The following is a 16,778-nucleotide window of genomic DNA, read 5'->3' as shown; positions in this document are numbered from 1 at the left end:
CTTCACCTAGTAAATGTCACCCATGTGCATTTTTTTCTAAAAAACTCTTGACTGCTGAAAGGAATTATGATGTGGGGAATAGGGAATTGCTGGCCATTAATTTGGCGTTCGAGGAATGGCGGCATTGGTTGGAAGGAGCAATTCATCCTATTACGGTAATTACGGATCACAAGAATCTGGCCTACTTAGAGTCGGCTAAGCAACTGAACCCAAGGCAGGCCAGATGGTCATTGTTTTTCACCAGATTTAACTTCATCGTCACTTATCGCCCTGGGGTTAAGAACGTCAAGGCGGATGCTTTGTCGCGTAGCTTTCCTGGGGGGGTGAGTGTAATGACTCTAGTCCCATTTTATCTGAAGGGGTAGTTATATCCGCTATTTATCCTGATCTTGAGGCACAGGAGGATGCTCTGGACTCTTCCCTCCGAATTACGTCACAAGGTGTTCGAGGAACATCACTGTACAGTGCTTGCTGGGCACCCTGGGAGCAGATCGACTGTCGATCTCATCTCTCGCAGATTCTGGTGGCCAGGGTTGCATAAGTGTATTGAGGACTATGTGTCAGCCTGTGGTACCTGTGCATGTGCTAAGGTGAAACATACTCGGCCTTCCGGATCTCTGCTTCCATTGCCCATCCCGTCCAGACCTTGGACCCATTTGTCCATGGATTTTATCACGGATTTACCGAATTCTTCGGGAAAGACCGTGATTCTGGTGGTTGTTGATCGTTTTAGTAAAATGGCACACTTTATTGCATTACCTAGTCTACCCAATGCTAAAACTCTTGCGCAGGTGTTTGTCGACAACATTGTGAAACTACATGGCATTCCCTCTGATGTGGTGTCCGATAGAGGGACTCAGTTTGTTTCCAGAAGTTGGGCAATGTGTTTTGGGGTGTCATTTTACATATACCCATGCTGGGTGAGATAAATATCTCGGCAAAAGACAACTTTTCCAATTTTTTTTATACAAAGTTGGCATTTGACCGAGATATTTCTCTCACCCAGCATGGGTATATGTAAAATGACACCCCAAAACACATTCCCCAACTTCTCCTGAGTACGGCGATACCAGATGTGTGACACTTTTTTGCAGCCTAGATGCGCAAAGGGGCCCACACTCCTTTTAGGAGGGCATTTTTAGACATTTGGATCCCAGACTTCTTCTCACGCTTTAGGCAGTATAAAATGCCAGGGCAGCATAAATACCCCACATGTGACCCCATTTCGGAAAGTAGACACCCCAAGGTATTCGCTGAGGGGCATATTGAGTCCATGAAAGATTGAAATTTTTGTCCCAAGTTAGCGGAAAGGGAGACTTTGTGAGGGGAAAAAAATAATAAAATCAATTTCCGCTAACTTGTGGCAAAAAAAAAATAATTCTATGAACTTGCCATGCCACTCATTGAATACCTTGGGGTGTCTTCTTTCCAAAATGGGGTCACATGTGGGGTATTTATACTGCCCTGGCATTTTAGGGGCCCTAAAGCGTGAGAAGAAGTCTGGGATCCAAATGTCTAAAAATGCCCTCCTAAAAGGAATGTGGGCCCCTTTGCGCATCTAGGCTGCAAAAAAGTGTCACACATCTGGTATCGCCGTACTCAGGAGAAGTTGGGGAATGTGTTTTGGGGTGTCATTTTACATATACCCATGCTGGGTGAGATAAATATCTTGGTCAAATGCCAACTTTGTATAAAAAAAATTGGAAAAGTTGTCTTTTGCCGAGATATTTATCTCACCCAGCATGGGTATATGTAAAATGATACCCCAAAACACATTGCCCAACTTCTCCAGAGTACGGCAATACCACATGTATACTTTTTTGCAGCCTAGGTGGGCAAAGGGGCCCACATTCCAAAGAGCACCTTTAGGATTTCACAGGTCATTTTTTACACATTTTGATTTCAAACTACTTACCACACATTAGGGCCCCTGGAATGCCAGGGCAGTATAACTACCCCACAAGTGACCCCATTTTGGAAAGAAGACACCCCAAGGTATTTCGTGATGGGCATAGTGAGTTCATGGAAGTTTTTATTTTTTGTCACAAGTTAGTGGAATATGAGACTTTGTAAGAAAAAAATAAAAAAAATCATCATTTTCCGCTAACTTGTGACAAAAAATAAAAAATTCTAGGAACTCGCCATGCCCCTCACGGAATACCTTGGGGTGTCTTCTTTCCAAAAGGGGGTCACTTGTGAGGTAGTTATACTGCCCTGGCATTCTAGGGGCCCTAATGTGTGGTAAGTAGTTTGAAATCAAAATGTGTAAAACATGACCTGTGAAATCCTAAAGGTGCTCTTTGGAATGTGGGCCCCTTTGCCCACCTAGGCTGCAAAAAAGTGTCACACATGTGGTATTGTCGTACTCAGGAGAAGTTGGGCAATGTGTTTTGGGGTGTCATTTTACATATACCCATGCTGGGTGAGATAAATATCTTGGTCAAATGCCAACTTTGTATAAAAAAAATTGGAAAAGTTGTCTTTTGCCGAGATACTGGGAACTGGGAACAGCATGCGCACACACACTCCAGGAAGTTGTATCAGCCGCACACTACTGCATTATGTGGAGGAACTTAAAGGGTAGCAATCAGTCCAACTGCATGACAGCTGAGATAGACTAACGAGATGAGAAACTAAACCAAAACAAAGAAATTCAAGGAGGAGGATCTGAGAAGCTCCTGTGAGCGCTTCTCAGCTGTCTGGCTGTGACAGAAATATAGCAAACAGTACAGAATATCAGCCGTGGGTATATTAGTGTCATACACATTGGTCATTAGTAGCCAGAAAGTGGACAACCCTTTGAATGAGATCTGTGCGTATTATAAGTAATATTGGTGGGCACACTTATAACAATTCATGTGGAGATGATTGTAAATATTATTTCTTTATTTTTTAGCTGGAGATTTACTATGTACTTGATTTCATTCCTTACTGGATTTTCTTTACTAATCAACGTGAGTATGCTTTTTTATATTATGGACCAATATGATAGACCCATAGGCACACAATTTGACACTGCATGGGGCCCAGTGTTGCATTGCTGGGCGGCGAAGGGGGCAGGCCGGCATTATTTTCATTGTAAGACAGCAAGGAAGCAGTCTTACATTTAGAACTGGCGCCTGTACCTCTCCATAAACTTCAGTGAACCCACCTCCAGCTCATGGTTTTATTTAGACCGTAGTTTAAAACACCGGTCATGATAAATGTGCCCCATAGTTTGAACTGCTACTGGAAGATAAGTAGCCCAAAAAAAATTAATAAATATTATTTAATGCATTATATGTATCCCGATGAGATGCAGTGAAAAAAAAATAAAAAGTTATGACTGTTGGAATTGTTATGTCACTAAGCGGTTAAAATGCACTTGAGCACCTGAGTTGTGCTTGATTGTTGGAGACATAAATTCTAAATCTACAGGGTGGGCCATTTATATGGATACACCTTAATAAAATGGGAATGGTTGGTGAGGTTGTGGCACATTAGTATATGTCAGGGGGGAAACTTTTCAAGATGGGTGGTGACCATGGCGGCCATTTTGAAGTCGGCCATTTTGAATCCAACTTTTGTCCAGGAAACTGTTCATCTAGGAATGCTCGGACCTGACACCCATAATGTGGTGGTGCACCATCTTGCTGGAAAAACTCAGGGAATGTGCCAGCTAGATGAACAGTTTCCTGGAAAGTGGATTGGTCGTCGTGGGCCAGTTGAATGGCCCCCAAGGTCTCCCGATCTGACCCCCTTAGACTTTTATCTTTGGGGTCATCTGAAGGCCATTTGTCTATGCTGTGAACATACGAGATGTGCAGCACCTGAAACTACGGATACTGGAAGTTTGTGCTAGCATTTCTCCTGCGGTGTTGCTATCAGTGTGTGAAGAGTGGGAGAAGAGGGTTGCATTGACAATCCAACACAATGGGCAGCACATTGAACACATTTTATAAGTGGTCAGAAACTTGTAAATAACTCATGAAAGAATAAAATTACGTTAAAACCAAGCACACCATTGTTTTTCTTGTGAAATTCCCAATAAGTTTGGATGTGTCACATGACCCTCTTCCTATTGAAAAAACAAAAGTTGGATTCAAAATGTCCGACTTCAAAATGGCCGCCATGGTCACCACCCATCTTGAAAAGTTTCCCCCCTCACATATACTAATGTGCCACAAACAGGAAGTTAATATCACCAACCCTTCCCATTTTATTAAGGTGTATCTATATAAATGGCCCACCCTGTACAATAAAGTGACATTTTCAGGAGAGTTTTCCCTAATTTAAAGGGGTTCTGCACTTTCATTTAACTGATGATCTATCCTCTGGATAGATCATCAGGTTCTGATCGGCGGGGATTCGACACCCGGGACCCCCGCCGATCAGCTGTTTGAGAAGGCAGCGGCGCTCCAGCAGCGCCGCGGCCTTTCTCACTGTTTACTGCCGGCCCACTGACGTCACGACTAGTAACTAGCGTGGGCGGGGCTAAGCTCTGTTCACTTGAATGGAGCTTAGCCCCGCCCACGCTAGTTGATACTAGTCGTGACGTCAGTGTGCCGGCAGTAAACAGTGAGAAGGCCGCGGCGCTACTGGAGCACCGCTGCCTTCTCAAACAGCTGATCGGCGGGGGTCCCAGGTGTCAGACCCCCGCCGATGACAAGGATAGATCATCAGTTAAATGAAAGTGCAGAACCCCTTTAACCTGACTTTAAAGGGCAAGTCTATTGAAAATTGGTATTTATTAATATTCAAAGACAACGTTTTTAAGAATTTTTGTCTTTCTTTTTCACTTCCGCAGTACTATGCCATTATAAATACATTATATAAATGTGGTGTCTGGCTTTACTGTGAATTGTCTTGGCTGGCACAGACAATTACATATTTGTGTGTAAATTGCCTTTCAGCCTCTGCAAGATTGTGTTATGTATTACATGTAGTGATTACTTCTATATCATTGTAGAAGCCATGGTTTTGGGACCAGAAGGAATTCTGGACGGATTATCCCTATCAGGTGAGTGTCATGAGCACTTCTGAAGCCATCTATTGGAAAATGTTTCATCTTTGCCTGTAATGTTATTAGGAATGACCCCATTTTAGAAACCACACCTCTCACATAATTTACCAAGGGATGTAATGAACATTTTCACCCAATAGGTGTTTTGCGAAAATTACAGTAATTCACAGCAGATGGTGCAAAGTGAAAATTGCAGTTTTTGCACAGATATACCATTTCAGTGCCCAATAGGTTGGGCCCAGGATATGCCTGTGTGAAAAAGAAGCCCTCTTATTAGTATGCTGTACTTCCTGATTTTATAAACACCCTTCATGTGGTCCTATTCTTTTGCCTGGACATACATACAGTGCTTATTTTAGGACCTGATCAGATATCATAGTCAAATATCAGAATAATGACAGTTTGAAGCAAAATACTCTGACATTTGACTCTGATGTCTGACTTTGACTTCTGACTTTCATTTCTGACTCTGAGACCTGACTTTGATTTCTGAGTACTCAATATGCAAACATGTATTTTTGTTCTTAAGTTCTCTGTCTCACAAGTTATAGCTCTTGGAATGCGGCGATGAAAAAGTTGAAAACATTGCCTGGTCACTAAGTCCCACAATTTTTTTTGCAATGATAGTCAATGGTGTCGCACTGCGACTACCTCACAACAGTTGCAAAAAAATCCAACTTGGATGGATTTTTTGCGACTGTCGTGTCGCAGCATGTCACATATCGCAGTTCCACATCATTAACTATCATAAAAAAAAATATTGCATGACTTTTCAGCGACAAGAAGTCGTGTAACACATGTCGCTGTGTAGCCGTACCCTTTAAGGTTATGATCCCGCCACAGCATTTCAGTTGGGCCATTGCAACACCTTGATTCTTTTCTTTTTTCAGCCATTCTGTTTATACTCGCTCAGTCTTTTTCTGATTGTACTGTCATAAACTTGAACATTTAACTTACTGAGACCTGTAGAGGGTACTTTCACATTAGCGTATTTCTTTTCCGGCACAGAGTTCCGTCACAGGGGCTCTATATCGGAAAAGAACTGATCAGGCATATCCCCATGCATTCTGAATGGAGAGTAATCCGTTCAGGATGCATCAGGATGTCTTCAGTTCAGTCGTTTTGACTGATCAGGCAAAAGATAAAACCGCAGCATGCTACGGTTTTATCTCCGACGGGAAAAAACGGAAGACTTGCCTGAATGCCGGATCCGACATTTTTCCCCATAGGAATGTATTAGTGCCGGATCCGGCTTTCAAAATACCGGAATGCCGGATCCGTCCTTCCGGCCTCCGCATGCGCAGACCGGTAAAAATGTGATAAAAGACGGATCCGTCTGTCCGCATGACAAGCGGAGAGACAGATCCGCTCCTGCAATGCATTTGTGAGACGGATCTGCATCCGGCGGGCAGTTCCGTGGAATGATGGACTTCTAATTTTTTGTAAATGGCCCCATTAACCCTCCGAGATTGATGGTCAGCAATAATTGCTTCTCTAAGATACATTGCTGATGTATTTCTTGCTTAAAGGGAACCTGTCAGCACCAACATGGACCATAAACCACCAGCTGTTGACATCAGGTTTCTAATGATGTTCTTGTGTAAGATGTCCGAGGCTTGTGATCGCTGTAAAACAACTTTTATTCTCCCACAGGTCGTATGCAAATAAGGTTCTTTCATTTGATTGATGGCCTTTTGGATTCTTTCAGGCGCGATTCCATCCTGAGATTTCACCCCACCCATGCGCCGTATGATCTCATTTCCGCCGCCTGCACATTGATCCCTGCAGTAGTGTGCTTGGCTTCAGTAAGTCAATGCGAGCCGGCGTTCCTGATCCTCTGACTGACTCTTATGCAAGGTAATGTTCTTTAAAGCACTTGTCCACATGAGTCTGCGCCAGCGCCTTGACTTGCTGAAGCCAAGTACACTACAGTGGGAATCAATGCGCAGGTGCCAGAAACTAGATCATATGGCACATGCACGAAATCTCAGGATCCAAAAGGCCATCAATCAAATGTGAAGGGGTGGAAAGGAGGAGTGGTGAGCTTGCCTTCAAGCGTGAAAGCCACTGCACCCTTCACTTGAAGAACCTAATTTGCATATGACCTGCAGGGGAAAAAAAGTTGTTTTACAGCGATCATGCACCTCGGACATCTTACACAAGAACATCATTAGAAACCTGCTATCAACAGGTTTAAGGTACTGCTGGCGGTTTATGGTCCATTTTGGTGCTGACAGGTTCCCTTTAAGATACAGTCAGGTCCATAAATATTGGGACATCGACACAGTTCTAAAATTTTTGGCTCTATACACCACCACAAATATTGAAGGCTGCTTGCAGCCTGTAATTGTGGGAGGGGCGCACTTACCCTATTTAAACCCCCTCCTACAAGCAGAAGGGCGCCCGGTTCTTGCTTCTGCAGCATCAAGCGCCTGACGTCACTTCCGGTCGCGTCTCTCCGTCGGTTCGTCACCCCGCATACCGTTCGTGTTGCCAGCCGCATCGTCTCTCGTGAGTATCACCGCTCTGCGGCCCGGTCAGACGCGCCTTGCCACTGGCACCTCGTGTCCCTGTTAACCGACCGGCAGCTCCGTCGGGTTCGGGGCTGGCAGCGCAGCGGCTGCCCGGTCTCCCCCGCTCTGCCGCTGCCGCGGCAGCCATCATCCCGCAATTATGTATACACATGGGTTTCTCACAGATCCGCACGGTACCCATGTAGGAATGCCTAAGTGTTATTTCAGCTGTTTCATTTATGATTGTGGGGTCCGGGGCTGGCAGCGCAGCGGCTGCCGGTTCCCCGCTTTGCCACCGCAGAGGCTGCTATCATCCCACAGTCATGTGGACACCACGTGTGTTTGCAGCGATTTTCTTTGTCAGGGGTTAATATGGTAGGCCCTCATCTCCCTCTTGGTTCATTCCGCCTTCATTCCCCTGGCTGGGGAAGTCAGCATGTGCCCATCGCGGCAGCCCCCCCCCCTCCGGGTGCCGGTCCGGCGCGTGCGCCGCTGGCTGGGGGGGCGGTGCCTGGGGGGGGGGGGCGGACCGACTGGTCGCTTACGTCATGGGGGACATGGTTCAGCCAGGTTTAGTCAATTATCGCTGCTGGCGGCGGTACCCTGGCGTCCCTGCCTTCTTCCTGATGTGTTCCCGGTGCGGGGGTGCCGGGCGGCGGGACTGGCAGTGCGGCAGGCTCGTTCCTCAGCTCAAATTGCCGGCTGATTCAGACTGTTGGCCTGCTGCCCTGTTAACCCCGCGCTGCTGAAAAAAAAAAAAAATAATAATTTTTTAAGGGGAACCTTTGATCCTATGCAAGGCTGGGCGCCTGACACAACAGCACATTGACTTCAACCCTGGGTGCCTGGGGGCAGTCGTTCCTGGAGGTCGGGGGTCTGTTGCCTGGCCCTCGCTGGTGCGGCTGTCTTCAGGTCTCCCGGGGGTCCAGCGCCCCGAGTCACTCTGGGTACGCCATTGGTGGTGCCACCAGGTTCGCGGGTTCCAATCCGCTCTGTGGTCGTCCCCGCGGCAACCAGGGTCATTGTCCCCTGAATCACTCAGGTTATGTACTCCTCGAGCCACTCTGTGGGTGGGGTTCCCGGCCACTCTGTTGCAGGTTCCCTGTATCCAGGCGTCATGACCCCTGAACTGTTGTCTTCCCTGAATCGCTCAGGTACAATGTCTTCCCTGAATCGCCCAGGTGCAAATGTCTTCCCTGAATCGCCCAGGTGCAAATGTCTTCCCTGAATCGCCCAGGTGCAAATGTCTTCCCTGAATCGCCCAGGTGCAAATGTCTTCCCTGAATCGCCCAGGTGCAAATGTCTTCCCTGAATCGCCCAGGTGCAAATGTCTTCCCTGAATCGCCCAGGTGCAAATGTCTTCCCTGAATCGCCCAGGTGCAAATGTCTTCCCTAAATCACCCAGGTGCAATTTTATTCCCTGAATCGCTCAAGGGCAATTTTCTTCCAGGTATCGCTCAGGTGATGTCTCCCTGAATCGCTCAGGTGCAAATGTCTTCCCTGAATCGCTCAGGTGCAAATGTCTTCCCTGAATCGCTCAGATGCAATGTCTTCCCTGAATCGCTCAGGTGCAATGTCTTCCCTGAATCGCTCAGGTGCAATGTCTTCCCGGAATCACTCAGGTACAATTTCTTCCAGGTATCGCTCAGGTGATGTCCCTGAATCACGCAGGTGTAAGGTCTCCCTGAATCGCTCAGGTGCAATGTCTCCCTGAATCGCTCAGGTGCAATGTCTCCCTGAATCGCTCAGGTGCAGTGTCTCCCTGAATCGCTCAGGTGCAATGTTTCCCTGAATCGCTCAGGTGCAATGTCTCCCTGAATCGCTCAGGTGCAGTGTCTCCCTGAATCGCTCAGGTGCAATGTTTCCCTGAATCGCTCAGGTGCAATGTTTCCCTGAATCGCTCAGGTGCAATGTTTCCCTGAATCGCTCAGGTGCAATGTTTCCCTGAATCGCTCAGGTGCAATGTTTCCCTGAATCGCTCAGGTGCAATGTTTCCCTGAATCGCTCAGGTGCAATGTTTCCCTGAATCGCTCAGGTGCAATGTTTCCCTGAATCGCTCAGGTGCAATGTTTCCCTGAATCGCTCAGGTGCAATGTTTCCCTGAATCGCTCAGGTGCAATGTTTCCCTGAATCGCTCAGGTGCAATGTTTCCCTGAATCGCTCAGGTGCAATGTTTCCCTGAATCGCTCAGGTGCAATGTTTCCCTGAATCGCTCAGGTGCAATGTTTCCCTGAATCGCTCAGGTGCAATGTTTCCCTGAATCGCTCAGGTGCAATGTTTCCCTGAATCGCTCAGGTGCAATGTTTCCCTGAATCGCTCAGGTGCAATGTTTCCCTGAATCGCTCAGGTGCTAGGTCTCCCGGAATCGCCAGGTGCTATCTCCCTGTATCACTCGGGGCAATGTCTCTCTGTATCGCTCGGGGCAATGTCTCCCTGAATCGCTCAGGGCAATGTCTCCCTGAATCGCTCAGGGCAATGTCTCCCTGAATCGCTCGGGTGTTTTTTCACTGCTTAAGGGACTAGCAGGTCGCGTCCCTCGCCGGGCATCGGTCAAACACAGCTTATTTTTCGTAAGCAGGGCCTCGGCCACCAGAGCTGCAAGCAAGCCACTGTCGTTGCGCCAAAGTTCCTCCCTGTTCAGGTAAGATCCAGCCACGAGGCTGTTGTTACACCCTGTCACTGCATTGGGTATTTGTTGTCACGAGCTCCCGTTCATAGGTCTCCATCTCACTACAGAAGTCGGTAGCGTGGTCCGTTTCGTTCCAGGTAAGTAGCGGACACCGCTATTCGGTCGAACCCGTTCCCCTGTAGCTCTTGTTCGGTCACCCGGGGGAGGGGGAAGGAAATCTCATCTGTCACCTTCGTATCTCCTCCATGCAGCTTGAAGATGTCGCAGGCCCCGGAGTCGGATGATAATCTGTCCTTACCCGGGACCTCCGTGTCAGGCCGCGCCAGCAACCCCTCCCTGCGGAGCTGGACCGTTCCAAAGCTTGTGGCAGAGCTCAGACGAAGAGGGATTCACCATCCTGCCACCGCGAGAAAAGCGGAGCTGTACCGTCTCCTAATGACGGCACCATCTCCCTCGTCGATCCAGCTAACCCTCCTGCAGTTGCAGGCCACCATCGCCAGTCTGGCGGGTTCGGTCGCGGATATCCAAACTAGGATGGGGGAGTGGGAGTCCCGGCCTCCTCCGGCCCTGCCTTCCCCAGCCCTTCCGGTCCTACCTTCTACGTCCCAGGATTCGGCGCCAGGTACGTTCCGTTCCAGGCCCCAGATTGCCCCCTCGCATTACATTCCAGAAAACCTGAAAAGGGACATCCTGGCAGGGAGGGACGTCAACCTGGCGTCCATTCTCATTGCGTCGCAAGACGTATCTGAGAACAAAATCATTAATTGCGGGGAGGTCTCGGTGGTTCTTCGGGCCAAGGATACCCGCCTGAACCGAAAACTATCGGTCCCCGAGTTTGTCCTGGCATTTAGCCTCTACCGAGATACCATCTGCGGCGTCCAGCCACACAGGCGTGAGGAGCTGGACTCCTACCTGTACCAAGTCACTGACTTAGGATACAAATACGGGGGAAAAAACTTCTACGACTACCACAGGTCTTTTTCAGCCAAGGCGGCCGCCGCCCTCGCCCAGTTCCAATTTATCACGGACTGGGCGAACCTGGACATGGAGCTGTTCTGCCGCCATTTTGCCGGGTTGCAGGCCCCCATGTGCGCTGCGTGCCAGTCCATCCAGCACACAGCCGACTGGTGTCCCAATCTCCCCACCCCGGCCCGGGAAGGCTCCCAGCCAGGCCCCTCTGGCACGCAACGGTTCCAAGGTTCCACCGACAAGCTGGGCAGGCCCATTACTTTCTTAGGCCAGAGTCAGGTCTGCAACAACTTTAACGCCGGGGGCTGTGGTTTCAATAGTTGTAGAGCCTTGCACGTGTGCTCCCTCTGCTTCAGGGCTCACCCCCGCTCCAGCTGCCCGAAGAGGCAACGTAAGACTCTATGACTAGCCGACATCAACATCGAGCTCTTGGGCGTCCTATTGCGAGATCACCCCGATCGCCAGTCAGTGGAGTTCCTTCTCACCGGTTTCGAGAGGGGTTTCAATACGGGCTTCATTGCCCTCCCTTAAGTTGCCTGGGAGGGAAGGAACCTACAGTCGGCTAGGCAGGACCCAGAGGCTGTGCCACCCTGTTGCAGGACGAGGTTCGCAAGGGGTTCCTGCTAGTCCCGTTCAAATCCATTCCCTTTGCTGAGTGGAGGATCAATCCCATTGGTCTAGTCTCCAAGCAGGCATCCAATAAAAAGCGTCTGATATACGATTTGTCAGCTCCACACATGTCGCCGATCCCCAGTCTTAAAGGGTTTCTATCACTTCGTTTCACCTATTTAGCTTTCAGACACTAGCGATCCGCTAGTGTCTGCTTTATCTAACCATCCTAATATAAGAGCTTATTGTCCTGCCGTTTAGCTAAAAAAATAACTTATATAGATATGCAAATGAGCCTCTAGGTGCTATGGGGGCGTGATTAGCACCTAGAGGCTCCGTCTACCTTAACAAAATGCCGCCGCCCAGCGCGTCCCTCCAGCCCGCCCATCTCCTCCGGAATGCGATGCTCCTCGTATTCGGCGCATGCGCAGTGAATGTCTGATCGCTTCCCTGCTCAGACATTCACTGCGCATGCGCCGAATACGAGGAGCATCGCATTCCGGAGGAGATGGGCGGGCTGGAGGGACGCGCTGGGCGGCGGCAGTTTGTTAAGGTAGACGGAGCCTCTAGGTGCTAATCACGCCCCCATAGCACCTAGAGGCTCATTTGCATATCTATATAAGTTATTTTTTTAGCTAAACGGCAGGACAATAAGCTCTTATATTAGGATGGTTAGATAAAGCAGACACTAGCGGATCGCTAGTGTCTGAAAGCTAAATAGGTGAAACAAAGTGATAGAAACCCTTTAACTCCCTGATCCCGTCAGGGGAATTCTCGATGTCCTATGCATCCATCGACGAGGCTATCCAGTACATCCTGCTGGCTGGGGAAGGGGCTTGGTTGGCCAAGGCCGACATTGCGGACGCCTTTAAACTGCTCCCCATCCTTCCTCGGTTATGGCAGTATTATGGGTTGCATTGGGCAGACGGGTTTTATTTCGCTAACCGCCTCACCTTTGGGTCGAAAAGCAGCCCGTGGTTGTTCGACAGGTTCGCCTGTGCACTGCACTGGATCCTTGTCCATCATGGGGGTATGGACATGGTCATTCATTACTTAGATGACTTCCTGATCGTCGAGAGACCCCAGGGGCCCCCATCAGGTTTGGAGAGCTTGCTCCAGCTGTTCGCCAGTCTCGAGGTCCCCGTAGCATCCGCCAAGACAGAGGGTCCAGGCACTGGGGTTACCTTCTTGGGCGTTACTCTAGATTCGGTCCGCATGGAGGGCAGCCTCCCCGCGGCCAAGCTAGCCAAGATCAAGGCCGCCGTTTCCTCCGCGACCTCTTCTGGAGTCTTGTCCAGGCAGGTCCAGTCCCTGTTAGGGTTCCTTACCTGTGCCTTCAAAATCATGCCACAGGGCAGGTCCTTCATTTCTCAGCTTCTCAATCTCCTCCCGACTGCTCCGGATCAGGACTCCACCGTCCGGCTGGACAGTCCCGCCATGGCGGATCTTCAGATGTGGCGAACCTTCCTGACCGGGTGGAATGGCATTTCCTTGTTCGTGCCATCCCCGGATGCAGCATCCCCCACGGTTTACACCGACGCCGCGGCCTCCCGCGGGTTCGCGGCAATCTTCTATCCGCACTGGTTGGTCGGCAGTTGGCCGGTGGAGCTCCTGTCTGAGGCTGAGGCTATGATGTCCTCGCCACTGTTGGAGTTATACCCCATTGTGGCGGCTGCCCACGTGTGGGGTCCGCTCTGGGCAAACAGGTCAGTCATCTTGAGGACGGACAGTCAGGTCCTGGTGGAGGTAATCTCCAAGGAGAGGGCCAAATCTCTCAGGATAATGTCCCTGCTGCGTAAGCTTGTCTGGCTGTCCTTGGAGTTTAACTTCCATGTCTTCGCTTTCCATATCCAGGGAGCGCAGAACGTGGCGGCTGACGCCCTGTCCCGTTTTAACCTCAATGTTTTCTTTCAGGAACTCCCAGAGGCAGATCCCGTCGGCGTTCCAGTTCCACCTTACAGCGCCCTCCTGCTGGACTAGAGCCCCTGATAGCAACCGCGCAGTCATTGGTCCGGCGGTCGCTAGCCACCAACACCGCCAGGAATTATGACACCGGGTTCAGCATGTTTAAGCGTTTTGCTGACACCCATCCGCAGGGGGAGGTGGACGAGGTCACTTTCATCATGGCCTTCATAGCCCATTGCCACTCTCACCGCCACCTCTCGTTTAATACCATCAAAGCTGTATTTGGCAGGCATCCAACACCACCGGATGCTCAGCGACCCCTCTGCCAGATTCATCTTTTCAAATCAGGCCATCAAAGCCACCCTCAGGGGCATTCAGAAAGTCAGCACGGCAGTCCAGGTGCGCAGGCAACCGGTTTCAGGTGAGCTTTTCCGCAGGTTATCCATAGCCCTGGACGGTCTTCCTTTTGGCCAATTTGCAAGCATCGTTACAAAAGCGGCCATGTATCTCGGGTTCTATGGGTTCCTCAGACCCGGGGAATTCACCTGCAGCGCCATCTCCCGAACAACCCTGCTGAGGCGACATCTCGCCTGGCACTCCGACCACTTCATTTTGTCCATTCCGTCCTCCAAGACCAGTCAAACCGGTCCTCCCACGGAGGTGGAATTTTACCCTACGGCCAACTGTTGGTGTCCTATAAAGGTGCTCCAGGAGCTCCTGGCCTCCCTTCAATCTCCCGCTTTAGACGGCCCGTTGCTCCCGGTTAACGGTAAACCCCTGTCTTCTACCATGTTCATCTCCAATATCCGCACCCTGGCCGCAGGGTTGGGTTACAACCCTAGCACAATATCCGGGCACTCATTTCGTATAGGGGCCGCGTCCGCAGCTTCTAGTCACCAGGTACCGGCGCACATCATTCGCAAGATGGGTCGTTGGAGGTCGTCCTGCTTCACAAGGTACATTCCGAATCCACGGGCTGAGGTATCCCGAGCCTTCTGTTCCTTGGCATTGTAGGTCACACAATGCTTCAATAAATATCTCATACCCTGCAACGTGCCGGTTCTCTTTTTGCCCACTTATTCAGGCCTTACCTCGTCACTGGCGTCGGGCACACTCCAGCCAGTTGGATCGGGACAGTCCATAGGCATGCCTATTCCTTTCCTCGCGCAGCTCCTCCCACAAATATTGAAGGCTGCTTGCAGCCTGTAATTGTGGGAGGGGCGCACTTACCCTATTTAAACCCCCTCCTACAAGCAGAAGGGCGCCCTGTTCTTGCCCCTCCCTCCTATCCCTTTCATCATTACTCCTCTTGGGTGGCCCACTTATTCAGGCCTTACCTCGTCACTGGCGTCGGGCACACTCCAGCCAGTTGGATCGGGACAGTCCATAGGCATGCCTATTCTGTTCCTCGCGCAGCTCCTCCCACAATTAAATTGAAATGAAACAAACAAGATGTGCTTTAACTGCAGACTGTCAGCTTTAGGCCTCATGCACACGACCGTTGTGTTCCGTTCCGCAAAATGGGGTTCCGTTGTTCTGTGATCCGTTTCCGTTTTTGTTTCCGTGTGTCTTCCTCTATTTTTGGAGGATCACCAGACATGAAGGAAAGTTAAAAAAAAAGTCTAAGTCAAGTTTACCATGCAAATGATAGGAAAAAAACAGACGCGGACGCGCATGACAATCTTGTGTGCCTCCGCGTTTTTTCACGGTTCCATTGACTTGAATGGGTCCGCGAACCGTTTTCCGTGAAAAAAAAGTAGGACAGGTTATATTTTTTTGACGGACTGGAACCACGGATCACGGACGCGGATGACAAATGGTGCATTAGCCTAGTTTTCAACGGACCCATTGAAAGTCAATTGGTCCGCAGAAAATCACAAAAAACTGAACAACTGACACGGAACACAACAACGGTCGTGTGCATGAGGCCTTAATCTGACGGTATTTACATCTAAATCAGGTGAACAGTGTAGGAATTACAACCGTTTGCATATGTGCCTCCCACTTGTTAAGGGACCAAAAGTAATGGGACAATTGGCTTCTCAGCTGTTCCATGGCCAGGTGTGTGTTATTCCCCCAATATCCCAATTACAGTGAGCAGATAAAAGGTAATCGGCGGCACAGGGAGCAGTCCGACAGTCACTGCGCCTGCGCCGAATACAGAAGCACACGGCGCAGATGCGAGAATTCGGGCAAGATGGAGAGGGGCGGGCTGGAGCGCGCTGGGCGGCAGAAATAGTGAGTAGACAGAGCCTCTAGGTGCTGAAAAGACGCCCCCATAGCACCTAGAGGCTCATTTGCATATCAATAAAACTACCCTTTTAAGCTAAACCGCTCCAGACTGTTGTGCCTTTTCATAGGTAAATACATTGATATCCAATTCATTCTAGTCAAGATGGATGTTCATTTCCTTTAAGAGCCATGCTCGACAATATTTACAATTTTATATGTCTTGAGTAGGCCAAAATAAGGTCGTACAAAGGTTTATAACCTTTAGTGTTATTCTTCTCATGAATGTACCAGTCTGAGAAGAATCCTCCTTGTCTACTTATAAATTTATGACGGGAGATAAAGATAAGCTCTATGCAGCTGGTGATAATTACCTATACAATTAGGTATTTATTAACGAAGCTAAATATATAATATTCATTTAATGAGCCTTAGTTAGTCCTTAGCATAAGACAAACAGTAGGACATATATATATATTTGTTTATATTATTGTCACAACCAGACAGCTGAGAAGCTCTGACAGGAGCCTTCCAGATCCTCCTCCTTGAGTTTATTTGTTTTGGTTTCAGTTCCTCATCTCGTTAGTCTATCTCAGCTGTCATGCAGTTGGACTGATTGCTTCCCTTTAAGTTCCTCCCCATAATGCAGTAGTGTGCGGCTTATACAACTTCCTGGAGTGTGTGTGCATGCTGTTCCTATTTCCCAGTCCTCTGCAAGATAAGTGCTGTTCCTTTATTTGTGATTTTCTGTCTGCTGGATTTCAGGAGACCCTGACTCCCTCCGTGTCTAGTGTAGGGAGCCGGTGGTCGTGTCCCCTCACTATTGTAGGGTCTTCAGGTATTAGATAGCCGAGGTACGTGGATATGCGCCCATCCACCTTTGGGTTGTTCGCATAGGCTGAGCAGTCAGGGAGAGTGGCAG

At 49.2% G+C, this 16,778-nt stretch overlaps 1 protein-coding gene across 1 annotated transcript in view; it reads left to right on the top strand.

Annotated features, from left to right (window-relative positions):
- The window catches only part of LOC120989619 (ceramide synthase 4-like), a 207,434-nt gene that overhangs the window by 80,020 nt on the left and 110,636 nt on the right, over window positions 1-16,778 (top strand). Inside the window, exons 5-6 of the mRNA XM_040417835.1 lie at window positions 2,897-2,954; window positions 4,949-4,999. Coding sequence (XP_040273769.1) covers window positions 2,897-2,954; window positions 4,949-4,999 — 109 coding nt within the window. The remainder of the gene's footprint in view (window positions 1-2,896; window positions 2,955-4,948; window positions 5,000-16,778) is intronic.

The sequence above is a fragment of the Bufo bufo genome, chromosome 2 (genome assembly GCF_905171765.1).
Source record: "Bufo bufo chromosome 2, aBufBuf1.1, whole genome shotgun sequence".
In the NCBI taxonomy this organism is placed as follows: Eukaryota; Metazoa; Chordata; class Amphibia; order Anura; family Bufonidae; genus Bufo; species Bufo bufo.
The sequence above is the reverse complement of the archived record's forward strand: the minus strand, read 5'-3'. Positions and strand labels throughout refer to the sequence as shown.